Source organism: Apostichopus japonicus, chromosome 22, assembly GCF_037975245.1.
Source record: "Apostichopus japonicus isolate 1M-3 chromosome 22, ASM3797524v1, whole genome shotgun sequence".
NCBI classification, from domain to species: Eukaryota; Metazoa; Echinodermata; class Holothuroidea; order Aspidochirotida; family Stichopodidae; genus Apostichopus; species Apostichopus japonicus.
In genome coordinates, this window is record NC_092582.1 from 15,283,727 (window position 1) to 15,301,962 (window position 18,236).

Sequence of the window (18,236 nt, forward strand, 5' to 3'; positions counted from 1 at the left end):
ACCTAGCAACCATTGAAGTGGACTAATGGAGGGAGTGTCACAGTATCTTTACCGATCATGGAAGGAAAACAAACATGGGAAGTATAGACCTTTAAGGATGTCATACAAGTCTAGAAATTGTGCAATTTTTGTGATGGAACTACACATTTCTTTCCATCACCTTTCTTGTTTGTTCTGGTTTTATTTTTTTTATTATTATTTATTATTTTTTTAGGGTGGGGGTTCTGGGGGTGAAGGGTAGGGTGGATGTTTAATAAGGATTTTGTTAACAGTTTGTTAACAGTTTTTTCTTCTCATAGATTAAAAATCACATTCACACTGTTTATATCGGTATATACACAGTCACAGTTAAGGACTAGCAGACCGCAAAATCCACCAGGATCAACAACCATCCACCGGGCCTTTCACTTTGTCCAGATGAGTTTTTGCATATTCAAATTGATTGCTAACATTGTTGAATACCTTTTGTATTATCTTCCATTATCTTGCCATGAATTAAACATCATTACGCAAATAGAATATGCATATTTCATATGCAATATTTCAGCAGGTCGTCAAAAACTTCCTAATGCTTAAACCACACCATACTGTTCTCTCATATCATCCTTCAAAGCACTCATACTGGCAGTACAAACAGTTCCTAACCTCTGACTGTAAACAAACACTCTTCAAACTGCTCATACTGTCAGTACAAGTGCTTTGAAGCAGGAAATGACGGTGTAGATAAATTGCCCCAACTGGGTGCAACAATATATCATTGGCTACCTCTCAAATATACACATAACAGATCCATGTGGGTTCACAATCATGGGACTGGATACATCATTGGTAACCTTTTCACCTTTTACGTTCAAACCAGCAAATCATTTGTGTCCAACAAAGTTAACACATTGAACCTTTTCGTCTCGCTTGCAAAAATGCTGTACTAATTTACTCCATAAGTTACAGTAGTTGTTCTTGAGCACAAACTTACTGAACAGGACTTGGTAAACTAACAGATTGCATTTTAAGCTTATCTGATCTTTCTTTTCTTAAAATAGTCCAGTCATACTTTTCACAACAGTGGTTTAAAAAAATTCAAAGTCAAAAACTACAACTTTAAGATCAATCTTCAAATAATGGTACATCACTCCAGATACCGCAAATAAAGCTTCCCCTTTAAGGGCACCTCTTTATATGTTTTCATTCCATGTAAAACAAATTTCACTCAAAAGTGACCCATAAAACAAGCTTCAATGAGCAAATATACAGAGTGAGACACCATTAGGGTCGTAAATGTCGGCCAAATTGTTTATGTGGTTGTAACCACTCACATCCCCTAATTGTACATGTGTGTTGTTGGAATGTCTCGCGAGCAGCAGTGAATGTAATTGTGACTATCTCCAGTATTGATCAGCCAGCTTTATATCTAAACCAACATACAGAAGGAGGCTTGCTAAAATATTTACAGAGCCATCTCATAGCTTCACGAGAGAAAATTTATCGCCTTCCCTTCGTAATTTCTGGGTTGAAATTGGAACAAGACTGGCGAGACATCCCTGTGATGTGTGTCTTCAATCCAGTGTGACTGTGTGTTGTTGAAAGGGGTGAGGAGGGGGAAGAGAGGGGGGCTATGAAATTGTGAGTCATTTGGGAGTGATCTAGAAGAAAATGTGCTCTGGTAGATGTCCTTGAAAATACTTCAAACTCTGTGAAATTAAGTTTCTTGCAAGTCTGATTTTAAAGGCATAGTCTCTCCTCTCATACAGTAATGTGGCTGAAGGTTGCCTATGTACTATACTCCAGAATTCAAGGAAATGAAATAAATGAAATGATAAATGAAATGAAATGAAAGTTGCATCATTAAACACCAGTGTCATAACTCTGGCCATTTGTTCTCCAAAATGAAAACACTCGATAAGACTTGTGTCATATTTCCCATAACTCAAGTCACTGCCTCCGACTTGAGTCACTGCCTCCCACTCTAGTCACTGCCTCCTACTCGAGTCACTGCCTCCTATTCGAGTCACTGCCTCCGGCTTGAGTCACTGCATCGGACTCGAGTCATTGACTTGGACTCGAGTCGGGACAATCGCTGATAAGGACATACCTCAACTTTGACTGACTATAGACTACACCGGACTGGATAGTTCAGTGGTTGAGAGTGATGGAGGTAAACCCAAGACCGTGGTCAAAGTTTCCAAGCAGTATACTCCCCTCTGACCAACAGTTTCATTAACGATGTAATACCTGTATACATTAATTAACCCAGGTCAGCTCTCTGTTCTTGATTATTTGCATACAATATTATTAAACAACAACCCCCCATCCCCTGCCCCTCCGTGACTGTGAAATTATAAACAGATTTTGAAAGAGTAAAGACATTTATTGCTAGAATGAGACAAACTTAAAATTTATTGATATCAGAGGCAAGAAAAGTTAGGCCAGAGTAGCCCTTTGAACTGAAAGAATACTTTTTTTTTCCTCAAAAATTCAACACAACTGTTTGCTGGGGTAGAAATACTTTACGACTGTGTCCTCAAAATGACTCATCAAAGAAATTTGACCCAAAAAAGTTGGAAATACTAAAGAAAATGAATCACTTAGTGCAACGATGACTATAGACAGCATTTTGACAAATATCAGTTCATACCTATAGAAGCAAGGTACTTTATTTAGTTTCAAACAATGGCCTAAACTGATCCATAGTTTATCTTTTGACCTCCAAATCCTGAACACCATACAGCATATGAACGACCACTGAACATTTGGTGACTACCCAGGAAGGACCCCGATACTTTCAAGTAATGAATTAAGGTTTATTTTTAAGAAAAATGCTATTTGACCAAATTGCTGAGTTGCCCACATTGGCAACGGTTCTGTAAATTTTTCAGCGTTTTTTATATAATGTACCTGAATAACTCGTTAAGATTGGAAGTCAATTAGGCAGATAATGAGACAAGGAGGTGGACAGAAGAAACAGACAGAAAGAACAAAGGATTGACTATAATATTCAAGCCTAAACATACTCATGATAACAAAACTGGAAGGTACTTTCAAATTTCAAATTCAAATTTCAAATTTCAAAATTCAAATTCCATCTCAGAAAATTCAATGAACTGTGATTCAATATCTTGCAACTCATTTGTAAATGAATGCAAAATAATTCATGTAACAGGTCGATATTTGGGAAATTAAGAGCATTTGTTGCTAAAGGAAAAAGTGCCTGATCCCATCTTAAGTGGAAAGGACTTTGTACTAAAATTATATATTTTAATTAAAACACCTTCGACGAGAATTGAACATCTGTTCGTCCTATAGTCAAACATAAAAATCTGTCTTCGTGGAATCATTTAATGAGATGCACAGATAAGATTACATCTGGCAACATACCAGATGACTATGTCGAGTAGACTAATAGATCATTCTGACATCTTCCTAGAGTCTAGAGAATTATGACTCAGCATTATGGTATTCGTATTCCCCTATTAACAATCTATCTTTCAAAAGACTATTTTATCTTCCACACAGACAGAAAAAATCGTTCTTTTATATCGATCTGGATAATTTATTTTTTTCAATGTTATTCCGTACTGAAATCTGTACTGAAATCTAATGTAAATGTCATTTTAGCTTGATTTCTCCTAGCCATCTCCTATTCCAAAAAATGAGGTGAAAAGTTGACAATTTCAAACTATTCCAATCTGTTAGTTTTGTATGTGCTTAATACTACTATGAATAGTGTGACTACACGACAACTGTTGAGTATCCAATCAAACTCCTTTATCCTTTATTCGGGTGTCAATTTTTTGGCTCAAGTCTTCAAAAGCAATTTTCCTGGAAGTTTCTGATTTTCCTCCATTCGTTTGATGAAGATCAAACTTAGATTGACACATCAGGTTCTGAAATTGCTATAAATTTATCACCCCAGATACCAAAAAAACAAACAAGCTTTTGGGAGTAAAATAAGGTGGTGATTGGTAAGCATGTTCGAGTTTACTTTCACTGTACATTGCCAATGAGTAGTACACCTTATGAGGGCGCTATTCCAGATTGTCAAACCAAGAATGTGAGACCATCCTATTCACAATGAGTAGGAAGTGTCCAAGTAACTAGAGCATATTCACCAAAGCTGGACTAATTGTGAGAGCATGTATACAAGGTTTTCCGATGTTGACCATTGCTGACCTCACATGATACTTGACCTTCGACAAAAGCGATACCGACCAAGAATTGGTTAAGCCGCGACTATGTAGAAAGTATGGAATTCATCAAAGCCTGTCATGTCAAGAGGTAGCTTGTTTACAACATTTTTAATCTGACTGTTGACATCATACTTGATCTTTGACCTCATTATTGGGCACCTACCGACCGACTATGAGATTCATCAAACCTATACTGGTTGACAAAGTGGAAGATGCTTTTTTTGACAATTGTCATATTACTACTCACCTCAAAATGACCTTTAACCTTCACCAAAAACAATGCTATCCAGGAACTCATTAAGGGGTATCTACATACACAAGTACGAAATTCAACAAAGCTGGACTTATTTAACATAGCTTGTTTTCAAGGGTATTTACGGTTTCACAGCAGTTGATCACAGATGACCTTTGACCTCCACCAAAGCTACTAGTATGTAACCATTAAGAGGCACCTACCACCTGACTGAGATTCATCAAAGATATAGTTTACTGAGTAACTTTGTTCACAAGGTTTTTCATCTATTGACCACTGTTGACCTCAAATGACCTTTGACCTCATGTAAGGGTCATCTACACACCACATATCGAGTTCATATGAGGTATCATTTGGTACAAGGCAAGGCATTGTATATGAAACACATGCCCATGCCATCACCAACACAGATTCCTTTTGCCTTCAAGAAGGTGTTTTAATTAGGAAAGTTCAAAACAAACATAAAAACAAACAAACAAACAAAAACAGAAGTAAGAAATAGGTTTAAGCTTCGACTCACTTTGGTTATCAGTACCCTGTATCGTTCAAACAGATGCTCGCTCATGTGGACGCCGGATAAGAGCTGCCACACTTCGCCTCTGAGGGCCTCAGGGATACCCTCCCTCACCAACGGTTTCAGTTGTTTTGGGCGCGTTGTGAAGTCGGTGCGCCACTTGCTCAGGATGTTTCCCCAGGTGATTAGGATGTCTTCAGCGCAGTCTTTATCTACGTTGCCCGATCCACTCTGCAGCGGCTCGTCATCTAAAGAAACATTCAATTTCAATTTCTTTTTTCCAGTATAAATTACAAAATTTATAAATAGGACACATAATAATGATACACAAAAGACGTTAAAATTTACAATCATGAAAGCATGAACAAATAAGAAATAAGATGGAGGATTAGAAGTTTGAAAGATTAAAAGCATTATAACAGAGATTCTAAGAACCCATTTTAAATATAAATGGCTGCTCTGTAGATTAGTGAGTTCTTAAAAAGCATAATTCTAAAAGTTGGCAAGATAGTAGGATTTTGTAGATTGTACTTGTTGGTTCTATTGCACAGAGAGATCAACTCGGAGTGACGTGGGTGATCTTTAGAACTATACAACGCATTCAGCATCGATATCACAAAGTAAACGCATCTCAACTATCGGGTACGGTAAGGATTGACACAGGAATCACAACATTAAACCTTCAGTCTGTAGTCTCCCTCACCTTTCTTCAAGTACCATCCATCCCCTACTACCTCCCATCCACTCATCTGATCTCCCAACCCCCCAGTTTCCCAACCCCCCCCCAACCCTCCCATGATCACATCCTTTCTCTCTGCATAAGATTCTTACCACGACTACTTGCAATACAATTAAGAACAAAACTGATGTCTATCATTTTTACCTCAAAGGTCTTATAAGAAAATTGAGGAAAAATGAATGCATTTCATTTTTCCGACATCCCTTCCATGAATTAACATTTCGGTAAAAATTTTACATCTCGTTACATCTCGACTGGAATATCTGTGGATTTGTTTCCTCAGAACTTCAAAAAATCCCACTTGAAGACATTGTCATATAGAGAAAAAAATGTCTGTCATTTTATCATATTAGGCCTCACAGAGCCTAACTCTCCAAGCTGAATGAAACAGGGACTAATGCTTTTTAAACGTACCACTTTCTTCTTCCTCCTGGTAAGAGCTGAGGCTATCGGGCGTCCGGACCGACGGACGCATCCCGCTTCTCGTCTGGAGCCTCTCACGCTGCGTCTGACTCTCCAGACTCAAGACCTTGTAGGAAAATTCATTCTCCACACTTGACTCCTCCTGCAAGATGAGAAACAACGACGCTAATGACTCATCTTCTTTTAAACCATAAGACAGAGAAATCGGAGCCAGAACAGTCGTGAGTTTGATATGTACACAGAACAGTCGGCACTGCATATATATAATCTACAGCCCCCATGGCAAATCAAAATTCTACTTCATACCCTCACTCAGCACAGGGGTACTTCCACATCAATCAATATAATATGCAGGCTTGACTAAAAATCTGTTCAAAATCTGTCTCGGACGATTAAACGACGATGATGATGATCATAATGTGCTGGCAACCTTGGGGGAAATTTTTGACGGTTAAATGGTCGGGTTTGGAATGAATCCATGCTAGACTCTAGGACAAATTCAGGATGTTTTTTTTTTCAGGGCACTTCAAAATCTGCGATTACTAAAGGGGGAGGGGGAGGGGGAGAAAATAACAGACAGATGTATCAATGGTTGCTATGTTCCTTGACTCAAACCTGTTACTGTGCACTCTTAAGTGAACACTAAAAAAAGTGAATGTTGCTGGCAATTTTGATTTTCATAAGATCATATATTGACAATAAAACGACATGATTTTTCCATGTGTTATTTGTAGTGTTGATATATGATAGTGCAGTAAACAGAAGGAAACATTAAGGAGTTTTTATATATGAAGGACAGATCGCACCTACTGAATGATCAGTAAGCTAAATGGTTCGTTTGCTCTTATCGATCTGTCCGGCAATTAAACCACTTTACAAAACAAGGATTTGGCAAATATTTGGTGACACAGGAAATGTGTTTCCATGGTAACGTAACCACCTCTCATCAGAAGCAGTAAATAGAACTGCAATTAAAGATTCATAAGCTCTGTAATAACAGACTTCAAGACACTGACGACAAGAATGAGATGAAGGCAGGTTGAGAGAAGATGAAGAGTCACTGCACGAGAGAGCCAGTGTTAATAAAGGTAATGACAGCTAGTCACTTTAGGGTTGCATACTCCACATAAGAGTCTATATAGATCCACCTGAGTGTTCACAAAAGCGACGAAAAAGCAACCCGAGAACACCTGTCTTGATATAAGATCACACAATATTTTTTGACTTGTTGCTCGGATGTCAGAGATGAAAAATGGAAGTACATTTGGTGCAAAAAAATTGGGTCAATTGAAGCAATATTAGACCACCAAACAGTCCTCCTCCCAGGGGAAGCGTAAGAAACTTGTGTAACTAATGAGTAAAGCCATTTGTTTTCAAGTGACAAAAACTAGAGCTAACAACTTGAAATATAAAGGTGCCATTAACGGCCCACGTTTCAGCTATCCGGTGTTGGGTAGGTAGGCTTTAGCCAGAGAAAACTTCTTCAAGGACTTAGAGACCACATTAGTGTGTAAGTCAATTGGGCAAGTACATGGGAGCAGTGTTCGATTTTTCCGGTATCGCATCGCAAAATGCGATCCAAAACGACAAACTTGCGAGACGTTTCCAAATCAGCATTGCACATTGTGCCGATTTGTGCGATACAAATTCCTAGTCAGATTTGGGAGCAGACACTCAAACCTTAACTTACGAACTGTCGATCACAATGTAGAAGTTATAATTTATTGAGTTTATACTCAATGTACAACTTATTCACTTGACCGTATAGCGAAAAAAAACTGAAAAAATATTATCCTACCATAGTTAAGTGTAAAGCAAATAGCCTAACCACCTCGGCGGTTACGGATCTCACGTAACTAAACTCCCTGGCAACGTGCCAAAAAAATGTTAACAAACAGGTGTTACACAGGGGATGAGCTCACAGTTGTTGGGAAGTTACCTGGGCAAATTCGCAGCACATGTACCGTGGTACAGTAGTTGGGTATAGGGTTAAACACTGCAGTTGTAAAAATGTATGCATATAGTGCAAGCTATTCATTGTTAGGCAGTCTAGAAACGGGGCTTTGCTGAACTTTGTTTGTTTCATAATATCGGAAGTTGAACTGTAAGTTGCACTTTTTAAAGATTGAAAGACAGATTAAATCTCTTTTCATTTTATAACATAATATAGCTACTCTAACTTGTCATTTTAAAATTTTCATCAGTTTCGTGACAATTTAAATAAAAAAAGTTGTCAGTATTTTGCATCCTCAACTGCGAATTTTTTCATCGCCAGACATCGCAAAAAATGACAACAATTTTCGGGGGCTTTCGCCCCCAGGATCCCTACGAGGGGTTCTACCCCATGACCCCACCATAGCCCTAAGACGGGCCCCTGGACACCACGCCTTTATGCTCGCACGTTATGCATGCTAGGCAGGCGAACACCGGCGGGAAATCGGCAGAGTGTTCGCGGGAAATTGAACAAGGTTTTCCAACACTGCTGAACTGTGCAGTTACTGTATGCATCATGTTCAAGGTTTTCACGAGGCCTTTGAGGAAATGAATGGTTAGTACAGTGTATATATGCTGCACTAATGTTGTGTGTAGCCGTGTAGGCCAAGGTTCACGAAGGTCATTGGTTATATTCGCGCGCCGTAGACGTGTTTTTAGATGTTACGGTGAGTCAGGTTTCCATGGATATTAATCGAAAATGAATCTGAGTTTAACTGACGCTAAAGAAATGGATCGTCTTGGGCAGATAAACAAATCATTGCAAGTATAAATAAGTACAGGTAGCTCTGCTGTTAAAAAGAAAAGTTCAATATCGGTTTGCTGTTATCGGCAATTAGGCAAAATTTTACCGATACCGATATGCTGCCGATATTGCAAATAGCAACACTAGTATAAATAATAATAATAAACAAACATTTTGTAGTTAATACATTGATCGCCAACATTTGGTCCGTTTTGTGGTAATTTCAAAACTGCTATTCAATATTGGGGAACTGCTATGCAACAAAAATATTGTATAGCAATTGTCGAAATTTGTTGCTATGCAATTTTTTGGCCATAAGTCGAACACTGCATGGGAGTATGCTACCCTAGACACTGTAGAGCAATCTTTCAGAATGTAATATCAATGTGTTTCCATGGTAACACGAACTCGTCTAGTAAGTAGCCACAATGCATTATATAATAGGAAAGTTGCAGAAAGTTTGTGGAGACAGTTAAATGTGAGGAAGCCAAAATAAAATCATAGAACCTGACAGATTTAATTTTCAATCTTTTATTGGGCATGAATCAAATATCGATGATCAGTTGAGAAAGGTTGTAAACTTGATCAAGTCCCTTTCTGTGACAACTCACCTCCTCCAAGAGAATATAAAAGAACTCTTGGACGGCTTTCTTGTTGTACATCCAGAACTTCTCGTTCGGCGAGACGATTATGACTCTGGTTTCTAGGACGAATCTCACTTGCTCCTGTATCCCGGTCATCACAAGGTCAACAGCAATTGTCATAAACATGCTTTTGTCCACTAGAAATTGAGAGAAGACGGTGGAAAAAATAAGATGTGTCCGGGATAGTATTCCCGACTGACTCGAGAACTTTCGGTTCTTACCTTTTATGCAGTGTGAAATGATATCCTACAGGTACAACATGGACAATATGAGGTCAAATGGCAGAATTTAGAAACATTATTATAGAGGTATTGTTTCTACAATGTTTCAAGAACTGTGTTGAACCTCACATGACCTTTGACCTCCACAATAATGTAGGATTCTTATAATATGAAGTTCAACCAATCTTTACTTATGGAGTTATTGTGTTTTACAAAGTTTCTTTTTCTTTTTAACATTTTGACCTCTACTGACCTTAATGATCTTTGACCTCAACAAAAACAATGCCTCAATACTCTCAACACCACCACCATTAACCAACCGCCCCCCCCCCTACTTTTTCCCTCTACCTCCAACTCCTTTAACCACTCTTCTTAAACCTGGCTTGAAAAGATCACAACAAGTATAAATCTGTTATGATACTATCTGTGGAAACTGTGTAAAACACATGTACAAATGTCCCCAAAAGCACATGTACAAAACTACCAAGAGAAATTTTAATATTCCAGAGCCATTCATCAACGAACAACAGATCACAACATTTATATTGAATTTTGTAGGTGGCATAATGTTTGGCCATGGGTGCTCACAACATTCTGACAGGAGTCATAAAATCTATCCCTCACAGTACAAAGGTCATCATAATTTTATATCAAAAATACATAAAAAAACAGAAGTCTCTTAAATTACAACAAATATTGATTTCATAGGTGGAAGGATGCTTGGCCATGGATGTTCACAACATTCCAAACTGAGTCATAAATCTATCCCTCACAGTACAACGGTCATCATAATTTCTATCAAAATAAATCAATAAAACAGGGCTCTCCGATATTATTTCCCAATCCATTTTAACTCCTTTATGTACATAAGAAATGCTTGCTCTGTAAAATACAGAGAGCATTTCACATACACTGGGGGAAATTCCAATACCTATATCTATCCTCAGTAGTGATTCAATTCCGACTTGAATTATTGTTCAGATGTTAACAAACTTTTCATAAAGTGGGCAGGTTGATTTATCAAACGATGCTGGTTTGGATGGTTACTAATGATAAACAAAGCTGTGATGAATATATATAAATTTATGCTTTACTTTTGCATGTTTTTGTGCTCTGTTTGGGTGACACTGTTTTGCTAGATCGAGATTTGAGACACAAAGTTGGAACATCAGAATCAGAAATCAATTAGTTCAACGACATGTCATAAACTAAAAGGTTGTTACAGTCCAATAGTAGCACATTAATTAATTTTAGAACTTTGTAGATTTTGTAGGAAAGTTACTTTTTTATAAGTTACATTCCCCCCCCCCCACCCCAAAAAACTGAAAACTATACATCAAATATTGTAACTTCTCTTTGCTCTAAAAGCATTTTCAATGAAGAAAAAACGCCCAAATTTATTTAGCAACTCCATGTTCTTATACACATTTTTGGAAGGGTTCTATTTAGTTTGTAAAATATTTGTAACATAAAAATTTGCCAAGTTTTCTGTGAACTGCCAGACCCTCATTAAGGAGTCCTGTCTTGTAGCACGGAACTTGACAGGTGTCCCTACTTGTTGTAAGCAAATACAGGGTGGAACTGTTTGGTTTCCCAGACACTGAATCATCAATTCCTGATGAATCCAGCTCATTTATTAAAATTAAAATTAGATCTTTCAGCCACTGTTACACCAAAAGTCTTATCTAACCTGTCTATAATAGAGAACAACATTACTAGGAGTTTGTCCCACTTTTACAATTTACACAAGGCAAGCCCAGCCAGACGCCACAATACCCTGTATACTGTGTAAACAGGAATCACACCAAAATTTAACAAGTAGCAGGTAAGAGATTTCAAGGGTAAAAGTTTCAAGAAAATCATTTTTCTTTGTATGGGTTTATATAAGTGAACGAATAACCGAACAGTGATTGGCAAAATTGTAAAATAAGAATATGAAAAGTGAACAAAAACTTTGGGCCCAAACAGGATTCAGAGCAGATTACGAACCAGTGCTCGGACATTGATCAAACTTCTTGAGTTAGACCATCAAGCTTTTTTTACAAAACTGACATATTGGGGGGGGGGGGGGGGAGGGGGGTAGCCATGCAAGCAATGTAATGGTGTTTAAATATGTGACCATTTTTGGTCTTCCTAGGCTATTATTTCGGGATGACATTGATTTCATTTTTAAAGTTTAGCTCAGTGCTTCTTGTTAAACATCAGAAGACTGTTTTGCTTATGAAAACAAAATACTCACCAAGTCCCGGAGGCGACTCTGTATTCAAAATAGTTAGATCGTCTAAATTAGGATCCCACAAACTGGTCACTGTAAACTGCTTTCCTTCTTGACTGTGTTCTTGACGAACCTAATCAAGCAAGCCAAAAAAAGTTTTGTAGTTATCAACATATTTGGAACTGTCAGAGCTTCAACCATAAAGTTATGAAAGTTAGGGAGGGATCTTACAAGCGGCATTACTATGAGTGGACCAAAAACAGGCATAAAAAATTAAAGACGTTCCCTGGGACCCCTTGTAGTGCCCCCAGGACACCAACAAGTTCAAAGATATTGACTATTATATCCAACCAATTGCAACTATATTGATAACGACCAGGCGCGTAGCCAATGGGGGCATATTTTTTGTATTTTTTTATGATATCGCTAGTAATTTCAAAATAACAAATGCTTAGATGCAACTTACAAGGCCTGGTAAGTGCCATCATGGTAGCATTTTTGGTCAATTTTTTTTATGTAAGCTTTGCGCCAACTCATGGTGGCGCTACGCTTAGATAGTTTGCCTACAGACTTTGCCACTCCCCCCTTGGCAAATTCCTCACTACGCCCCTGATAATAACGACGGTCCTTTATACAAATGAGATTAATATTCTTCAATCCACAAGTACACACTTGAAAAGGTTGACAACTTCCTTCTTCCCTTCCTGTTCCTCTTTCATACCATTCTCTATATATCCCATTCACAGAAACACTGATGTTATTATAAATACATCTGCAACACAGTGCAGTTGCAAACCAGGAACAAATTCCTTATGCCTCCTTAACTTCCCTCTTTATCCAATTCACAAGCAAACAAACGTATTCATACATTTACTTCCCCCTGCTTAAAAACACACAAACACACACTGACACAGAAACAGACAATCACAGGTTACCAGATATGAAAGTCATGATGGTCTTTCTCAAGACCAAACCAGGTTTTTATGGTTGAAGTCTATGATGCCTGTTACACACCAATGACGATGTTATGTAAAAGCTACCAGTAGTAGGCCTTACTGTGATATCCTTCGGTGTTAGGTAAGGGTACGAATAAAGAATGAGCAAAGAGGCATAGGGCAAACAAGAGACGTGTGTTATGAAGCTCTACGTACTATATTCTAATCCTCATATCTGTCCGTTATCGTCCAATACGGTAAACAGAGTTAATAACAGAAAGGTGGCGGTATACAACTTCATGTTTACTACATTACACTAACCAATCACACTAAGTGTACACATCCAAAGTTGAACATTCTGGACGAAAAATGTTCTTTTTTTGCCAAAAGAGGAAACCTTTTCATGAGTTGTCGTGAAAATAAAACTTCTTCGTGAGTAGTCATGAAAACGAGAATTGTTCAACTAAGGATTTTCCTCACTCTTCCTTTAGGGTTAAACTTAAAAATGCAACAACTTTCAAGACCCCAAGATAGAGGTTTTCAACTTTCTCTACATTTTGCACTCTTTTTCCAATTTTTTCAGACTCCCTTGGAACCATGTGATAGAAAGGATCACTTCTTTTTGTTAACCTCTTTTAATTAAAATAAAATAAAACTGTTAGCAAACTGCTTATCCACTAGAGAGCCTGTGTAATAGAATGTGTAAAAGTAAGTTGGCCTGACGTTTCGATCCTAGCAGGATCTTCTTCAGAGGCTAAAAAAAAGCCTCTGAAGAAGATCCTGCTAGGATCGAAACGTCAGGCCAACTTACTTTTACACACTCTTTTAATTAAATCTCTTGTCCCAACATTTTTGTGGGGGGGGGAGGCAAAGAATACAAGTGATATTTGAAATATGGAGCATTTATGTTTTTGGATGGGGCTGTTTTGTTCATCAATCTCATTGATTCTTCTATTGCAATTTTCAATACGACTGGACAGATAAATCTTACCACATCTAGAAGATGAAGGTCTCTATCTGGGACATTCCTCCCTGGACAGATGAGGACACCAAAACATCTACAAGAAACGAGAAAAGGGACGGGTAAAACTATATTACCGACCCGACAGGGAAGTATTTATCCAGTATCGCATCGCTAAATGCCATGCAAAATGGTCGAATTGTTAAAAGGAAAAAGATTTATAGCTGGGGTTTTTTCTCTTTAAAACAGAAACCATAGCATTTTTTATAAGACACAATACTCAGGGACTTCAAAACTGCTACACAAAAGTTGAACATATAATTATTCCCTGCCTGACTCATGATATTCATCTGCAATACTCCTTTAATTGTCAAAATCAAGGATGATGTCATATCCAAAGTCCAACCTAATTGTAAAATACTTAGCTTATTTTGTAAGGAAACAAATCGCTCAAACAGGTAAGGAAAAAATAGTATCCCATTTTGACGATATTCTGGTGAATAGGATGGTTAATACGCGAGTATAACTCGTGGGCTTGAAGAGGAACACGAACCATATACAGTATGGTAAAATTAAAGAGTGCGATGAAAATGTGTTTTTAACCATATAAGGTTAGTTTATATCCATTGCCTGCAATAAATACTGGAGTATGAACCACTCTTTAATGACAAGACTGAAGACTTGAGAAAGTCTAACTATGACATCATCGAGCCACCTACTCTTGAATACACTTTAATGCCTTTCCCTGATTTGCAGTATTTCGTTCATTCTACTTCATTAGTTATTAGGATTTGTACTTCCTGATCGAATAATACTGAAGTATTCAGTAAGACCTAATATTGGCATTGCTTTCAATAACAACATGTTTACATTTAACATGAAAATGTGAAAAGATATACAAAAGGGAAAAGCCAAAGATTTTACCATCTACTGGCATGACAACGGTCACACATTGATATTAAAACGGCAGCGTCCGATATGACTTTAAACTATCTCCAAAATGGAGGAGAAGGGGGGGGGAGCATAGTACAATTTTTAATTTTTTATATGTGTCCCTCTACAAGAATCCACACTTGAAAACAAAAAGTTTGGAACAAATTTTTGTAGAACACTTGAAGTAAAACTGAGACTTGGTGAGAGAATATGAAAACCTTATTTTCTGTTCTCAGAGAGGCAAACAGTTCAACATATGGCCTCCTGGTTGCTATTAGCCTCAATGCTTCACTGTTCAAATGCAGCTGCTTTTATTTAATGCTTGAATGTGGCACATGTAATTTGTTTTTGTCTTTTTGGGAGGGGGGGTGTTTTTTTTGTGTTTTTTTTTTTGGTTTCTGAATAATATTTTTGTATTAAGACATTTATTAATACAATATGCTTCTTATGTTTATGGTGATGAGTTCCACCCAAAGATAGGATTCCATGGAAACCCCAAAATTGACAGTAAGATGAGAAGATTCCATAGGAGGGAGCATAACACCAAAACATCATCTGTAAAGATTACGGCAAATAAGTTCATTTTCGACGAAGATTAAACTCGTTCTCCTGACGGCTATTCTGCAAGATATAGAATCCTGAACAAGCCATGCATAGTTCTGTACATGGTATATTTTAACCCACTTTTATAATAAAATTTAAAAAAAACTTTGACAGAAGATTTGCAAAGATTAAGAAACATTTTTTTTTTTACCTTTCAATGTTTAAACTTTTGGAATTAGTTGGTTGGACCGTGACGATGATTTCCTTCCTAGCTCCCTGTCGCATCTTAAAGCACCGGTTATCTCGCGGGATGGGCGAGAAACTACCCCTCCCGTCATCCTCTCTGATGTCTACGAAGACTGGAACGGTGAGATTCAGGATCTTCTCTCTGGCCACCGGTCGGACGTGCATCGAGCTCTCCACGGACTGAGGACTTCGTGGAACTCTGAAGAACGCTTGCTTGAAGCAGGACAGCACTTTCTGTACCTTCATTGAACAAAGAGGAGAGACGAGGTATATGTTAACGAAAGGAAGGTGGGTTACATGGCAGTGGTGTGTCTAGTTTTGACGGTAATTTCCAAAATTTTCATTAAGATTGGCAACGATAAGAGATTCTTCATACGTCTTCACTTGGGTCTCATCGATCAAACTTTAAGAACCTTTTTATTACTGACTTGATTTGCTTGGTATCATTTATAGTCCTCCAATATTAAAAAGCAATGACCTAATTTATATTTCTGTACTTTGATTGCCGGTACGAAAACTTGCCAGATTGAATTATCAGAGAAGCTGTAATATTATGAGAACACCATCGACTATGGATGCCAACCCAGAAGTTGAGTTTAAATTATATTACATATTTCCATGTTTGTTAATCCACTGAAAAGTAAGGTCATTACCACCATGACGAATCAAGTTCTCTAATATGAAAAAATATGAACCAGAAAGCCAACATGTTTTGCCAATCCTTGGCTGCATTGTAAATATTTAGAAACACCTGTAAATTTACACACACGGTTCTTGTACTACTGTACTCCAGAAACTAAAATGATCTTCCCCACAATGTACAGTCCTTTTTGGGCTATAATTGTGTTCACAAGCTACGATGTCACATACACAAACACTCACATATTCAGACTGAGGACCCCATTGTTTTTTACCATTGTTCCAATCCACCTACCATAACCTTAACAATACCCCTTAACAATGGAATTGTTCTGAGGACATAGGGTGTGTTTTTATTTTTCAAATGACATGTGAGGACTTAGAATTCTTTTGTTCAAGTCCTCAGTCTGAATGTAAAACAAAGTGTATAATCACACACAAACACACAGACTACCACCACAGTCTTTGGCAAGGAATAAAGAAGAAGTTATGTAATATTTGATCTGATCTTATTATTTGGAAGTGCTCAAGTAACCAAAACTGTCTGACACATCATATTTGCAAAGATGCAAAAAATGTTTCATTTATCTCTGCTGCTTATGGTTTGCTGGACACTACAGATTGGTCCTATATGAAAATCAAAGCTTTCTCCATTTATTAGACTTAAATCTTCCAATGACAAGACTGCATACAATTCAATCATTCATTAAATAAAACAGTTTGTATTGAAATAATGTTGGTAAGCTTTGGATTGGAGAAAGATGGTACCAAACAACAAACTTCCCCCCTATAAGACTTGATTTTGTGTAAACTATTCCATAGACTAGATCATGTATCCTTCAATTTATAGCAGCAAACAATTACTGAAACTATCAACACCTGCCACCAAAATAAGAACCAGAAAAAGATGGCCAGTTTGTGCCATCACTCAGACAACAGATGTATTCAACTGCACGACTCTCATAGTAAAACTCATCTGATGGTACTTTTGAAGCAAATATTGCCACTAGGTTCGTCACACTATGCAAACACTCTGATGGGGAGATAACATCTTGTTTTATTCTTCCTACACAGATCTTAATTAGTTAACTTGCTAATCGACATTTTCTCAGTCGAGCTCATTATCAAATGAGAACATCAGTGAGATAAATAAGCTTGACATACTTGTCAGGTGTATGGACAAAGCCACATTTCAACCGACAGTTTATAACTCATCCAGTGGGCAGAATGTTTTTTTGTTTTTTTTAACGACAACAATTTTCCGGCTTCACAATGTCACTACATTTTGAATATATGTCCTGTTATTTTATCACCACTATGAAAGCCTGGTTGGTAAAGTAAACACTGCTGCTAGAAATGACTTCATAAGACTAGCTAAGAATATACATAGTTCTAAAGATCACCCACTTCACTCCCAGTTGATCTCTCCGTGCCATAGAACAAACAAGTACAATCTACGAAATCCTACTATCTTGCCAACTTTTAGAATCATGCTTTTTAAGAACTCATTTATCTACAGAGCAGCCATTTATATTTAAAATGGGTTCTTAGAATCTCTGTTTTAATCCTTTTAATCTTTCAACCTTCTAATCCTCCATCTTATTTCTTATTTGTTCATGCTTTCATGATTGTACATTTTACGTCTTTTGTGTATCATTATTATATGTCCTATTTATAAATTTTGTAATTTATACTGGAATAAAGAAATTGAAATTGAATATTACAAAGGGACCTGTTATATCCTCAGTGGCAAGACTTCGGTTTTATCTGTTTGGGCAAGTGGTACTTCATTACCATCTTACAATCACCTACAGCAGCTTACTGACTCTGGTCGGGTTTCTTAACTTTGAAACTTTTAAGAACACAACATTCCACACTGAATATGAAGAACTCTTCTCCCATGTCATAAAACCCTTTAACATTGCAGATGGTTTGTGTACAGTGATCACATTAAATACTGTGTGATTGGCTTTAAACATTTGCAATGATAACATTTTGAACTCACTAAAGTGTATCCACATACCAGGTATGATCTTAATCTCAGATAAT

General features: G+C 37.4%; 1 protein-coding gene across 4 annotated transcripts in view; it reads right to left on the bottom strand.

Annotated features, from left to right (window-relative positions):
* LOC139963407 (rab GTPase-activating protein 1-like) overlaps nt 1–18,236 on the bottom strand; it is a 76,158-nt gene that overhangs the window by 43,276 nt on the left and 14,646 nt on the right. For 3 of the 4 annotated variants that reach the window (XM_071964143.1, XM_071964144.1, XM_071964142.1), the window contains exons 5-10: nt 15,514–15,788; nt 13,857–13,923; nt 11,955–12,063; nt 9,462–9,631; nt 6,105–6,255; nt 4,958–5,199 (exon numbers count right to left, since the gene is read on the bottom strand). In XM_071964143.1, the coding sequence (XP_071820244.1) occupies nt 4,958–5,199; nt 6,105–6,255; nt 9,462–9,631; nt 11,955–12,063; nt 13,857–13,923; nt 15,514–15,788 (1,014 nt within the window). The remainder of the gene's footprint in view (nt 1–4,957; nt 5,200–6,104; nt 6,256–9,461; nt 9,632–11,954; nt 12,064–13,856; nt 13,924–15,513; nt 15,789–18,236) is intronic. The other variant, XM_071964145.1, reaches the window with a different exon arrangement.